Raw genomic sequence first — 13,989 nt, 5'->3', positions numbered from 1 at the left:
TCATCTGTCCACCTGCTCATTTATTGATTGATCTCTCTTTCCTTCCATACATCTAATAATCATCTTTCTACCTGTGCATCCGTCCATACACCCATCCACAGATCCACCCATTCCTCCATTTTCCACCTACCTTTTCATCATCCGTGCATCTCTCCATCCATATGTATATACACCCATCCACCTACCCACCAATCCGTCCAGCCATCTATACACCCCTTCATCCACCCATCCATCCATTCCCCATCCTTCTATCCATCCCTTGTTTCACGTACCCTTCTATTCGCATGCCCATCTAACCATTCATCCGTACAGCCACCTATGCAACTTTTCATGCACAAGTCTTTCCAGCCATGCAGCCAACCATTCCCCCACCCCACCCCAATGGCTATTTAATCATTTATCTATGTATTTATGCATACGCTCATTTACTTGCTCATGCTTCTATCAACCCATCCGTCTACCCACCACCTACCTATACATCATTTGTCCTTCTGTTATCCGTCCACCCACATCTCTTCCAGCACCATTTCCTTCATCTCTCCACCATGATCTACCCATTCATTCCTCTCCCCTTCAAACCTCTACCATTCCATGTATCAATTCGTCCAGCCAGCCACCCAGTCCTCCCTCTACTCATCCGTCTGTCTCTCTCCCCACTGTTCTTCCCTTTCATCTACCTTTCTGCTTCCATCTGTTAGTATCTCCATTGTACTGACTGAGAGCTGGTGTGTGCCGGGAGCTATACAGGCCTCCATCAGGTGTAGGGTGTGTCCTGTGCCAGAGCCACATATGCTCAGGCTTGGGAGAAAGGACACTTACCTGTGAAAGGAGAGGCTCTCATGTGTGACATGCTCTGGGCCATGTGGGTGAGACACAGGGTGTAGATCTGAGGGGGTCTTAAGGAGGGTGGGTGGCAAGGCAGGGGATGCCCTTCCTGCTTGTGGGAGGAGCCATATGCGGTCAACACGGGAGTGAGTCTGGCGTGCGCAGGAGAAGCAGGTCTGGGGGGTGAGGCCGGGGCCGGATTGTGGAGGCCTCACAGGCCACAGTGAAGGACCCAGACTTTGTCCTGTAGGTGATGGGCGTCTTCCGCGATGAGGATGTGAAACAGATCTTGAAGATGATTGAGCCTGAAGTGTTCACTGAGGAAGAAGAGGAAGAGGAGGAAGAAGAAGAGGAGGAAGAGGAGGATGAGGAGGAGAAGGAGGAGGATGAGGAGGAAGAGGCACAGGAGAAGGAAGATGAGGAAAAGGAGGAAGAGGAGGCAGCAGAAGGGGAAAAAGAAGAAGGCTTGGAGGAGGGGCTGCTCCAGATGAAGCTGCCGGAGTCGGTGAAGCTGCAGGTGGGTTTTGCTCCTTCCTGTTCTCCAGGCTGGGAGTCTCGGGGTCTGGGGGGCACAAGCCTGGACTTTGCCCTGAGGCGTGGGGAGCAGTGGAAACGCAGAACGCAGTGGGTGATGCTGGCTTGGAACGATCTCTCTGGTTTCCGTGTGGGATGAGACCGTGCAGAGGCTGGCTTAGGGACCCCAGCAGGAGATGATGGTGGCTGGACCTGGCAGGGCCACGGGGAGGGGAGAGAAAGCAAAACAAAGTTTTGAGGAGGTCCCAATGGACTCCCCTTTATCCCTCCTGCCGCATGGCTGTCCTTCCTCAGATGTGCCACCTGCTGGAGTATTTCTGTGACCAAGATCTGCAGCACCGCGTGGAGTCCCTGGCAGCCTTCGCAGAGCGCTATGTGGACAAGCTCCAGGACAACCAGCGCAGCCGCTACGGCCTGCTCATGAAAGCCTTCACCATGTCTGCCGCCGAGACTGCCAGGCGCACGCGCGAGTTCCGCTCCCCGCCCCAGGAGCAGGTGACTCCGGCCGGCCTTACCGGCCAACTCCTAACCTCAGCATCTGTCCTGACTCTGGTCTCTGATGGGCCTCCGCTTCTAAACCCATGCCTGCCCCTTGACCCTGGCGATCTAGTCACCTGTTACTCTCATACCTCTCTCTGCACCACCCTGACCTCTGAGTCGGCACAGACTGACCCTGACCCCTTTCAGACCTCTGCCCTAGGCTCCCAGATACTCTTCATTAAGTCACGCTTTGACTCAGACTTTAGACAGGGACTTACTTAGTACAACTGGATCTTCGATCTCTGACCTCAGAGTTCCTGCTCTGCGGTCTCAGACCCTCATTCTAACCTTTGACCTTGCCCTAGATCAACATGCTATTGCACTTCAAAGATGCTTCAGACGAGGAAGACTGTCCTCTCCCTGAAGAGCTTCGGCAGGATTTGCTGGACTTTCATCAAGACCTGCTGCTGCATTGTGGTAAGGAGAGGGGATCGGAGAGCCCGGCCCCCAAGACCTTCCCTTGAAACCTCTCCCGAAGTTTCCCTAAGATTTCCTGACCTTAAGCCTCTGTGGCATTGGTGCTACATAACTATTGGTTGAATGAATGTACAGTGATGACGAGTGGAAGGGTATGTTCATGTGGGCATCTAGGTGGATGGCTACAGGCAGGTAAATGGATGGGCGTGTGAATGGATGGATAGAAGGATGGACGAATAAAGAAAGAGAAGAGTGAACAAGGCCGGCTGGACAGATGCATGGTTGACAGTGGGTGGAGAGGTGGCTGGCTGGCTGGAAGGACGGGTAGATGACCTCTGTTGTTTCTGATGAGATGTCACCTGATAGCCTTACTGAGATTCCCTTGTACATGATGAGTCATTTTTCCCTGGTTGACTTTCAAGATTTTCTCTTTGTCGCTGCCTTTCAACAGAGTACGATGTGTCTAGGTGTGGAGCTCTTTGAATTTATCCTGTTTGGAGTTTGTTGAGTTTCTTGGATGGGTAGATTAATACTTTTTATCAAAGTTGGGATGTTTTTGGCAATTATTTCTTCAAATACTTTTCTGCCTCTTTCTCTCCTTCTGGGACTTTTCATTATGAATATATTGGTATGCTTGGTGACATCCCAAGGTCTCTGAGGCTCTCTGTCATTTTTCCTCATTCTCCCATTTTTCTGTGTTTTAAGACTGGACAATCCCTATGTCCTACCTTCAAATTCACTGATTGTCTCTCCTACCATGTCAAATATTCTACTGAACCTCTCTGCTGGCTTTTTATTTTAGTTATTGTAGTTTTCAACTCCAGAATTTCTATATGGTTCTTTTGCATATTATTTACCTGTTTGTTAATATTCTCTACTGAGTGAGACACTATCATTGAACTTCCCTTTAATTCTTCAGACATGGTTTCCTTTAGTTCTTTAAACATATTTGCAATAGCTGATTTAAAAGGCAAATGTTTCACAGGATAAATAAATGAGCAAAGATATGAACACATAAAGAAATATGGTGGCACACTCCTATAATTGCAGCTACTTGGGAGGCTGAGGCAGGAGGATTGCTTGAATCAGGAGTTTGAGACCAGCCTGGGCAACATAGTGGGATCCCATCTCAAAAAAAAAAGAAATGAAAAACTCCATAAATGCATGCATGTGTGAATGAATGAAGAAGTGAATGATCGAGCAGGTGAATAAACAAACAGATGGATGACATTCCCTTCCTTCTTGACCACTTGCAGGAATTCAGCTTGGGGGAGAGGAGGAGGAACCGGAGGAAGAGACCACCCTGGGAAGCCGCCTAATGAGTCTGTTGGAGAAAGTGCGGCTGGTAAAGAAGGAGGAGGAGAAGCCCGAGGAGGAGCCGCCAGCTGAGGAGAGCCAGCCCCGTGAGGATGAGGGGATGGTGGGGCAGGGTGGGCAGCCCTGTGCTGGGGAGCCTCTGTGTCCCAAGCAGGCCATGAGGAGGGATGCAGGGACGGGCAGCTAGGCAGGAAGGAGGGCAGGGGGGTCGGAGTGAGGGAGTGAGGTGTGCAATGACCTGGGGAAGGATGATAGGTACAAAGGGAACAGTCAGTGCAAAGGCCCTGGGGTAGGGACATGCTTGGTGCATTTGGAGCCTAGAGTGGTGAGAGACGAGGACAGGGAAGTGACAAGGCCAGATCAGGTAGGGCCACTGGAAGGAAAGTAGGATCAACATGTCATGGGTCCTGCATTGACACTATCATTCATTGCCAGTGCAGCATGGCTTCTCCTGACCCTGAGACACAGGAGACGTCTCTTTTCTGTCCCCAAACATTCTGGGAAGGAGCAAAAGGTTGGGAGAGAAGGAGACACAGACAGATGAATGGATACTGGGTGTAGGGGGATGAGTCCGCGGGAGGTCACCAGGGAGAATAAGACACAGAGTTGTTTTGTCATCATTTTGAAACGATACCAGAGTCCTTGCAGTTTTACTTTGGGTCTGTGGTCTCTCTTGGTGAAAAGTCGGCAGTATTTTTGTAGAACAAATGGAATTGTCACTTGTGCTTTCAAAGGTGCACGTGAGTGCTTCTGATAGTGCTCTGGTGTTTTGCAGTTACAGTTTATTATTTTTCCTCTTGAGACTTGGAGGGAGCCCTTCTGGTCTGGATGTTAGGGTGGAGGGAACAGGAGATTCTTGGGGCGGTAGAAAAAAGTCTTCCAGAATCTGCCCGCTCGTGCAGGTGGAGGGTGGGGATAGGTGGGAACACTCGGGGGACAAAGAGCCCCTTCCACATCGTCCTGGCTCCAGGCCCCACGTGCTGTCCTGCCCTGGCACAGAGTTCTGATCCTTGTGTCCCCTCCCCAGGGTCCCTGCAGGAGCTGGTGTCCCACACCGTGGTGCGCTGGGCCCAGGAGGACTTCGTGCAGAGCCCCGAGCTGGTGCGGGCCATGTTCAGCCTCCTGCACCGGCAGTACGACGGGCTCGGCGAGCTGCTGCGAGCCCTGCCGCGGGCCTACACCATCTCGCCGTCCTCCGTGGAGGACACCATGAGCCTGCTCGAGTGCCTGGGCCAGATCCGCTCGCTGCTCATCGTGCAGATGGGCCCCCAGGAGGAGAACCTCATGATCCAGAGCATCGGGTGAGGCCCAGACCCTGACTTCTCACATCCCACGAAGGTGGCTCCAGCCTGTCCCCCGGGTGATGTCCTCTGTACAATAATGTCCCCTTCCCCCAACTTCTGGCCCATCCTCGGGGTGATAGACTCTGTCGCCCAGTGGCTAGCCCATCTCCCTGGGTGATGTCCCCTTTCTTTACCTCCACTCTCTGTGGTGACAGCTTCTACTCACGTGTGACTCTTGGCACGAGGTTTACCTTTTTAGAGCTTCAGTTTCCTCTTCTGTAAAATGGGGAGGAGCCACCCATATCCTGTGGCTTCAGTGCTGTGGCTTCAGTGAGCTCGCGCGAGCAATCACAGTAGTGGTTCCATTGAGTACTCAGGGTCAAAGGTGTTTCATTCACACGGCAAACACGTAGCAAGCACCTTCCTAGGCACTTGGGGCTACAATGGGCAACATGACAAAGATCTCCACCCTCGGGGAGCCACCTTAGATCGGCGCCTCAGTCTCCTTATCTGTGAAATAGGGACAGTCATAGTTCCTGCTCCCAGAGCGGCCATGAGGATGGGAAGAGTTCGGATCTGTAAAGCAGGTGGTGCCAGGCACAGGGTGAGAGGTCAGCAGATGCTAATTGCTGTCGCAGTGGTAGCGATGGCTCTCCCTGGACTTGGGCTCCACCCGGCCCCTGGTGACTCCATGCCCTCTACCTGGCCACAGGAACATCATGAACAACAAAGTCTTCTACCAACACCCGAACCTGATGAGGGCGCTGGGCATGCACGAGACAGTCATGCAGGTCATGGTGAACGTCCTCGGGGGCGGCGAATCCAAGGTGAGGGGCCTGGGTGGGCCGGGGAGCTCTGGGGAGGGTGCCACAGAGGGCAGGCACTGACCCCCAGCCCACCCTGCCTGCCCCAGGAGATCCGCTTCCCCAAGATGGTGACAAGCTGCTGCCGCTTCCTCTGCTATTTCTGCCGCATCAGCCGGCAGAACCAGCGCTCCATGTTTGACCACCTGAGCTACCTGCTAGAGAACAGCGGCATCGGCCTGGGTAAGAGTCCCCGAGCCCAGGAGCTGCCCCCCAGGACCCACTCCTGGCACCCCATCCAGGCCTGCCCACTCTCCACTGGTTCACTCGCTCATTCAGTCATTCAACAAACACGCACTCTCAACCCCCTGTGGGTCTGGCCCTGTAATGAGTAATGCTGGGGACACAGTAGTGACCTCACTGGGCTCACAGTGCAGTGGGGAAGACAGACCTATGTCAGACAGCAACAGCCCAGAGTGGTCAGGGCTGGGATGAGCAAATACAGACCAGACTAGGCACCTGACCCAGGCTGGAAAAGGGGTGGTCAGGGAGGACTTCCCAGAGGAGGAAGCAGGAGTGACATTCTTACCCCCTCTTGGCCCCGCAGGCATGCAGGGCTCCACGCCCCTGGATGTGGCTGCCGCCTCTGTCATTGACAACAACGAGCTGGCTTTGGCGTTGCAGGAGCAGGACCTGGAAAAGGTGTTGGGGGGGGCGGCCCCCGGGCTGAGGGAGGAGGCCTGGCCCCTGCCTGTCTGCTTGGGGCACCTGCTGATTCTGGACCCATTCCGGGGATAATTCGGGATGGTCCAGGCCAAATCAGAAGGAGAAAAATTTGCAGGGAGGGAACAGCACCCAGCTGCTCGTTCATGGGCGCTTCACGGCTGGGTGCAGATCGGAGCTCTGCGCTTCCCAGCTGGGTGGCCTGGGCACGTTTTGCGGCCCTCTGTGCCTCCACTTCTTGTGCAGTGGTGACGTGCGTGGGCTCTGGAGTTCAGCGACTTAGGTTCATCTCCCCCAACTCCCTTGCTGTGTGGCCTTGAACAAGGGACTTAGAGACTCCACGCCTCCGTCACCTCATCCGTACAATGAATATAGTAATAGAAATGACTTCATAGAGTTGTTCTGAGAATTAAATGAGTTAATCCAGCAAAGCGTTTATAAAACAGCACGCAATAATGGCTAGCTGCTATTATAGCATCATTCATCTAATAAATATTTATTCGCACCCACCACGTTAGCACCTGTGAAAGGCAGTGGCAGTATGACGGCCATTTCCAAGTAAAGCTCAGGAGGTGAGGGGCCAGATGTCATCCGGGGGAAGGGCATTGCAGGCAGAAGGAACAGCCAGTGCAAAGGCCCTGAGGCAGGAGTGAAACTTGTGAGTTGGAGAAATGGCAGAGAGACCAGTGTGGTTGGAGCAGAGGCAGTGAGGGTGATGGAAGGAGGTGACAGGCAGGTCATGTGGCATCATGTGGCGAGGACTCTGGCTTTTATCCCGAGTTAGAGGAATCACAGGGTTCCGAGCAGTAGAGGGATGTGACCTGACTCAGACGTTCACAAAGTCCCTCTGGCTACATGCGGGGAGCAGACCAAGGGCAAGGGGAAGGACGGGAGCAGGATGCCCAGGGAGGGGCTGTCCAGGGGGAGATGAGGGCGGACGGGACCAGGGCTAGTTGCCGAGGGACCCAGGGATGAATGGGATGGAGGGGCTGCGGGGCTGGGCTGAGCTCTGAGCCCTGAGGAGGAAGGGGGTGGGCCCGGTCTCTGGCTGAGCCCTCTCCCGCCCCCAGGTTGTGTCCTACCTGGCAGGCTGTGGCCTCCAAAGCTGCCCCATGCTCCTGGCCAAAGGGTACCCGGACATTGGCTGGAACCCCTGTGGCGGTGAGCGCTACCTGGACTTCCTGCGCTTCGCCGTCTTCGTCAACGGTGAGGAGGAGATGGCAGTGGCAGGGTGGGAGGTGTGCGGTCACTGGCCAAAGCCATCCTCGGTGACAGCCCACACCTCGAGTCACAGGCCTGGCATCACCCCTTGAGGTGTGGGCCTGGGGCTGCGTGGGGAGGGTCCCTGCATGTGGCTCACGAGACCCCCCGACCCGCCCGGTGGCCAGGCGAGAGCGTGGAGGAGAACGCCAACGTGGTGGTGCGGCTGCTCATCCGCAAGCCCGAGTGCTTCGGGCCCGCCCTGCGGGGCGAGGGCGGCTCAGGGCTGCTGGCCGCCATCGAAGAGGCCATCCGCATCTCTGAGGACCCGGCGCGGGATGGCCCAGGCGTCCGCAGGGACCGGCGGCGCGAGCAGTGAGTCTCCTAGTCCCTACTCAGTGGGGCGACCCGCCCTCCCCGTGCCCCTTGCCGCCTCCCCCACACCACCCCCCTTCTCTTACAGCTTCGGCGAGGAGCCCCCTGAAGAAAACCGGGTGCACCTGGGACACGCCATCATGTCCTTCTATGCCGCCTTGATCGACCTGCTTGGACGCTGCGCGCCAGAGATGCACGTGAGACCTGGAGGGCCAGGGTGGGATGGCGGGATGGCGATGAGGGGGGGCCTGTGTGGCCGGCCTTGAACCCTCCATTCAGCGCACTGATTGGGCTCTCACTGCGTGGGTGGTCCTGGGCTAGGCAATGCTGGGGACATGACAGTGACCAAGACTGCCCCAGGCCCCAGGGTCACAGAGCTCCCAGACCAGTGGGGGAGACAGACAGTGATAGCCCAGAGGGGTCAGGGGGGATGGGGGCACAGGCAGAGGGGTCGGGGCTGGAAATTCCAGAGTTAGCCCCTTGCACGGGAGTCCTGCTTTACCTGCCGGTGTGCCAGGCAGGGATGGAACAGAGCAGTCACTAAATGGGGCACAGGTGCCCGATGACGTGTCCCCCTCCCCCAGCTGATCCAAGCCGGCAAAGGCGAGGCCCTGCGGATCCGAGCCATCCTCCGCTCCCTCGTGCCCTTGGAGGACCTCGTGGGCATCATCAGCCTCCCACTGCAGATCCCCACCCTGGGCAAAGGTGCGGAGGGGGTAGGACTTGGCAAGGGCGTGATGCTGGGGAGGGGGCCCCTGTGTCCTCAGGGCATCCCTGACCCCTGCACTCCTTGCCTGTAGACGGGGCTCTGGTACAGCCAAAGATGTCGGCGTCCTTCGTGCCGGACCACAAGGCGTCCATGGTGCTCTTCCTGGACCGTGTGTATGGCATCGAGAACCAGGACTTCCTGCTGCACGTGCTGGACGTGGGCTTCCTGCCCGACATGAGGGCGGCCGCCTCGCTGGACACGGTGAGCAGCCCCGCCCAGCCTGGCCAGCCCCCTGACTCCCTAGAGGGACATGAGACGGGTCATGGGACAGCAGCAGCACTTTTGTTTTCCTGGGATATCTGTACATACCATAATCCCCACCAACACCATCAAGATAGAAAACAAAAACCAAGAAAAACAGTCCTGGCGGAGGGTGGGTAGGCGTCCCCAACACCTCCAGTTACGGGAAATCATTCTCAGTGACAGTTTAGCACTCTGGACACACCGACCTCTGCACAGCAGCAGTAGTGACGAGATGACGGGCCAAGGAAGATGAGGACTGAGAACTGACCACTGGCTTAGCCAAGTGGAGGTCACTGTAACCTTGACAAGTAGTTTAGGGCTTAAGAGAGCCCGGGGGCCTTGGCGGCAGCAAGTGCTGACAATCCTTTACACAAATTGCTGGCAGGGGAGGCAGAGGCTGCGGTGACCGCCATACGGGGGACACCTGGTCAAGCAAAGGTGCTGCCTAGATGGGAGAGAGAACCGCTGGCCTTAGCTGGGAAGACGAACACTGGAGCTTGAATCTGTAACCAGCAGTTTATAGGAAATACAGGAGGCAGAGAAACAAGTTAACTGATACCCCGAGGAAGCTACCAGGCAAAGCCAAAATGTCGGGAGTTCCCTACAGGGAACAGGACAAATGATCCTGTTTCTCCAGCAAATAAATAGCTTTAAAAAGGGGAGGAAAAGGGACAGTTATAGATGAAAAGATGTCCGGGAATGGTGGCTCATGCCTGTAATCTTAACATTCTGGGAGGCCAAGGTGGGAGGATCGCTTAAGGCCAGAAGTTCAAGACCAACTTGGGCAACATAGTGAGACCTTGTCTCTACAAAAACCAAAAAAAAAAGCCCTAAGAGATCTGTCAGCCAAGGACAGTGTGTAGACCTTCCTGGGACCCTGATCCAAGCCATCCTAGCTAAATGCAAAATAATTTTCAAGACAGTTGGAGACAGCTGATCATGAACATTGAGACTATGAGATTGTTAATTCTATTAGGTGCGGCAACAGCCTGGACTGTTAAGTAGAAGCACTTGCCTGAATGGAGTTGCATATTTCAGTGTGGGTGAAATGATATATGGCTGGGGCATGCGTGCAAATATTACAGGAACAAAGGTGACGGTCAGAGAGGACATACACGTGTCTGCAGAACAGCTGCATCTGGGTATTGGGGTTCATTAATATTGTCAATCAGTTCCCGGACTTCTGTGTGTGTTTGAAATTTCGCACAGTTGAAAGTAATAAGGGGTGGGCCAGAAACTTGGAGAAGCAGTTTTTGGGGGAATGATCAGAAGCTTGGGCCCATTAGCCTAGGGGTGTGCCGCAGGCCTGATGTCCCCATCCTGTGCCCCAGGCCACTTTCAGCACCACGGAGATGGCGCTGGCGCTGAACCGCTACCTGTGCCTGGCGGTGCTGCCGCTCATTACAAAGTGCGCGCCGCTGTTCGCGGGAACCGAGCACCGCGCCATCATGGTGGACTCCATGCTGCACACGGTGTACCGCCTGTCCCGCGGCCGCTCGCTCACCAAGGCGCAGCGCGACGTCATCGAGGACTGCCTGATGGCGCTCTGCAGGTGCGGGGGACCCCGCACGGGGCGCGGGCGGCGGCGCAGGACTACAGGGGCCTCCAGGTGAGACGCCACCGCCCTGTGCCTGTTCCCGCAGGTACATCCGCCCGTCCATGCTGCAGCACCTGCTGCGGCGCCTGGTGTTCGACGTGCCCATCCTGAATGAATTCGCCAAGATGCCGCTCAAGGTGAGGGCAAACCCCTCTTTAACCGGCTCATTTCCATGCCCCGCCCATTGGTTTGCTAGCGACTGGGGGGCTCGGTTTGTATCAGCACTGTCCCCTCCCAGTTCACCTGCACTAGTGAGGGCAGCATCCCCATGGAAACCTCTTTGCATCCTTATTTGCATACTAGGATTCCCAGGACATTTACTTTGCGTCATTGGTGTCTCTAGCATTCCCTAATTAGCGTTTAATTTGTCTAACAGTAAGCCAGCCCCCGCCTGATTAGCATATATTTGCATGGGGCACACCATTTTCCCTAATTAGCATGTTTATTCGCATGCCCAGACCACCAGCCTTACACTATTCAAATGAGTGCATTTATTTGAATAAACTGTAGCACAGCTATTCTGAATATTTGCACACTGTCTCTCCTACTTTTTCATTTGCATGCTAGTTTGCATAAAGGGATACCCCCAACTCAGATTATTTTGCATACTACATCTAAATCAGCCTCTATTTCAAATTTGCAATATTGGATGCTGGGGGCCCTCTTCCCAATTACCATATATTTGCATGCAGTGCTGCTTATGTTTCTATTTGGCATGTTAATTTGCGTAAGCACAGATCACTCCATCCATATGCCCATTTACACACTACCCTGCTCATGGATTAATATTAACATGCTTATTTGTGTAAAGCGACACCAGACAAACCCAGCTCTAGTTTAATGCCTATGTTGATGCTAAATTAGAATGATAAATTTGCATAATAAACTGTCCAGGACCCCTCCTCAATAAACTTGCAATTCCTTCCCTTATTAGCATACTATTTCCATAATCCATACTGCCTTCATAATTTAAAAGCGCTGGCACCCCCAGACTTCCCTGGGCCTTCATTTGCCTGCCATCTGCTTATACCCTCTCATCTGCCCGCCCCCCCTTGCTCCCACCCAGCTCCTCACCAACCACTATGAGCGCTGTTGGAAGTACTACTGCCTCCCCACAGGCTGGGCCAACTTCGGGGTCACCTCAGAGGAAGAGCTGCACCTCACGCGTAAACTCTTCTGGGGCATCTTTGACTCTCTGGCCCATAAGGTCTGGACACCAGGGAGCCCCAAAGGGGGCCTATGGTGGAGGGCTTGGGGCCCAAAGTTTGAACCCCAAAATTTGAAATCCCCAAATTTGGGGGGCTTGAGAGGGAGGCAGTTCTGCAGGTTTGGATCGAAGAGAATCTGTGGGTTGAGGCTTCAGTTTGGGGGTTATGGAGGAAGGGATGAGCCTCTAGTTTGGAGGCTTGGAGAGGGGCAATATGTTGGTGATTTGAGGGTCCAGTTGGGTCTGAGGATTGGGTTTCAGGGAGAGGGACTGTAATTCAAGTCTGGGGGCTCAGGGAAGAGGGTTGATGATTGGAGCTTGTCAGTTTGAAGTCCTGGGGCTCCAGGGTTTGAAGCCTCAGAGAGGCCTGCAGGACCTCCTAACCCCACCCCACCCCACCCCGGCATCCCCAGAAGTACGACCCGGAGCTGTACCGCATGGCCATGCCTTGTCTGTGTGCCATTGCCGGGGCACTGCCCCCTGACTACGTGGACGCGTCATACTCATCCAAGGCTGAGAAAAAGGCCACAGTGGATGCTGAAGGCAACTTTGATCCCCGGCCTGTGGAGACTCTCAAGTGAGGCCGGGGACAGGAGTGGACTGAGGCTTGGGGGCTGGGAGAAGGAGAGGAAGATCTCCGGGGTTAGGAGGCCCAGCCCCAGCATGCTCTGACCGTGTCCCCCCAACAGTGTGATCATCCCGGAGAAGCTGGACTCCTTCATTAACAAGTTTGCAGAGTACACGCACGAGAAGTGGGCCTTCGACAAGGTTGGCATCAGGGTCCTTCCTTCCCAGAAGCCCTCAAGACCCCAGCTTCCCACTCCCAGCCTCCCCGTCTGCGTCCCCCAGGCTGCCGCCTACCCCTCATCCCACCTCTCCACCTCTAGATCCAGAACAACTGGTCCTACGGAGAGAACATAGATGAAGAGCTGAAGACCCACCCCATGCTGAGGCCCTACAAGACCTTTTCAGAGAAGGTGACCAAGCCATGGGGCCCAACAGAGGGGGTCAAAATGAAACCATCACATTTGGGGGTTCAGGGAGGAGGGAGACACTTGACAGGTTTTGGTGGATCTGTGGGTTAGGGCTCCCCAGCCATGGGCTTTGGTGGCCTCTCCTAGTGTTTCCATTAGAGTCAGCAAGGGTGGATTTGATTGCTTTACGGAAAGACTTAACTTCTCTGAGACTCTAGTGTAACATGGACAATGGCAGTGTCTTTGGGAGGCTCTGGTACAGAGCGAGCGAGAGACCTGTGTTCAAATCCGGAGGAAGGACCGCTTCCTAGCCCCATGGTGTGGCTGGGGATTTCCCCTTCTTGGGAGGTGGCGGCCCCGGAGGCTGAGGGGGGTGCTGCTTCCCCCGCCTCCCTCTCGCCCCTTTCCACCAACACCCCACCCTCCTGTCCGCCCCAGGACAAAGAGATTTACCGCTGGCCCATCAAGGAGTCCCTGAAGGCCATGATTGCCTGGGAATGGACGATAGAGAAGGCCAGGGAGGGCGAGGAGGAGAAGACGGAGAAGAAAAAAACGCGGAAGATATCACAAAGTGCCCAGGTGGAGGCGGGGCCTGGGCAGGGGCGGGGTCATGAGGGGCAGGGCGGGACCAGGAGTGGGTGGAGCCGAGGCCGAGGGAGAGGGAGCGGGTCAGAGGGGCGAGACCAGAAGAGGGGTGCCAAAGTCTGAGCGACCTGGGAGAGGAGAGGGCGTGGGTCTGACGAACCGCTAAGGACAGAGGGGAGAAGGAGGTGGTGGTTTAGAGACAGAGCCTTAAGGAGAGGACACAGAGGAGGGGTGCAGAGCCAGGGGAGGAGGAGGGTGGAACGGGCCGCGGATCCTGGAGGAGGGGCTGGCCTGGGCTTCCCGCTAGCCCATCCAGCCCCACCATCCCCCCCTCGTCCCCCAGACCTACGACGCGCGAGAAGGCTACAACCCCCAGCCCCCCGACCTTAGCGGAGTTACCCTGTCCCGGGAGCTGCAGGTGAGACCCTGATCCTTTTAGGGGGAATAGGGGTGTCTTTAGGGGGCAACCTTTGAGTCTGGGCCTTGACTCCTTGCATCCACTCCCAGGCCATGGCAGAACAACTGGCGGAAAATTACCACAACACGTGGGGGCGGAAGAAAAAGCAGGAGCTGGAAGCCAAGGGTGAGCGCCCCATC

The 13,989-nt window shown here is 55.4% G+C and overlaps 1 protein-coding gene across 1 annotated transcript in view; it reads left to right on the top strand.

The window, feature by feature from the left end:
- RYR1 (ryanodine receptor 1 (skeletal)) overlaps positions 1-13,989 on the top strand; it is a 133,021-nt gene that overhangs the window by 34,656 nt on the left and 84,376 nt on the right. The window contains exons 35-56 of the mRNA XM_012656979.1: positions 1,076-1,342; positions 1,654-1,854; positions 2,205-2,316; positions 3,573-3,719; positions 4,661-4,934; positions 5,629-5,743; positions 5,830-5,962; positions 6,327-6,421; positions 7,513-7,648; positions 7,831-8,017; positions 8,106-8,214; positions 8,602-8,722; positions 8,818-8,987; positions 10,361-10,581; positions 10,673-10,763; positions 11,693-11,833; positions 12,247-12,410; positions 12,523-12,601; positions 12,721-12,810; positions 13,246-13,386; positions 13,736-13,810; positions 13,900-13,975. Of these exons, the coding sequence (XP_012512433.1) occupies positions 1,076-1,342; positions 1,654-1,854; positions 2,205-2,316; positions 3,573-3,719; positions 4,661-4,934; positions 5,629-5,743; positions 5,830-5,962; positions 6,327-6,421; positions 7,513-7,648; positions 7,831-8,017; positions 8,106-8,214; positions 8,602-8,722; positions 8,818-8,987; positions 10,361-10,581; positions 10,673-10,763; positions 11,693-11,833; positions 12,247-12,410; positions 12,523-12,601; positions 12,721-12,810; positions 13,246-13,386; positions 13,736-13,810; positions 13,900-13,975 (3,145 nt within the window). The remainder of the gene's footprint in view (positions 1-1,075; positions 1,343-1,653; positions 1,855-2,204; positions 2,317-3,572; positions 3,720-4,660; positions 4,935-5,628; positions 5,744-5,829; positions 5,963-6,326; positions 6,422-7,512; positions 7,649-7,830; positions 8,018-8,105; positions 8,215-8,601; positions 8,723-8,817; positions 8,988-10,360; positions 10,582-10,672; positions 10,764-11,692; positions 11,834-12,246; positions 12,411-12,522; positions 12,602-12,720; positions 12,811-13,245; positions 13,387-13,735; positions 13,811-13,899; positions 13,976-13,989) is intronic.

This window comes from Propithecus coquereli, unplaced genomic scaffold (genome assembly GCF_000956105.1).
Source record: "Propithecus coquereli isolate 6110/MARCELLA unplaced genomic scaffold, Pcoq_1.0 Scaffold53, whole genome shotgun sequence".
Taxonomy (NCBI): domain Eukaryota; kingdom Metazoa; phylum Chordata; class Mammalia; order Primates; family Indriidae; genus Propithecus; species Propithecus coquereli.
The sequence above is the reverse complement of the archived record's forward strand: the minus strand, read 5'-3'. Positions and strand labels throughout refer to the sequence as shown.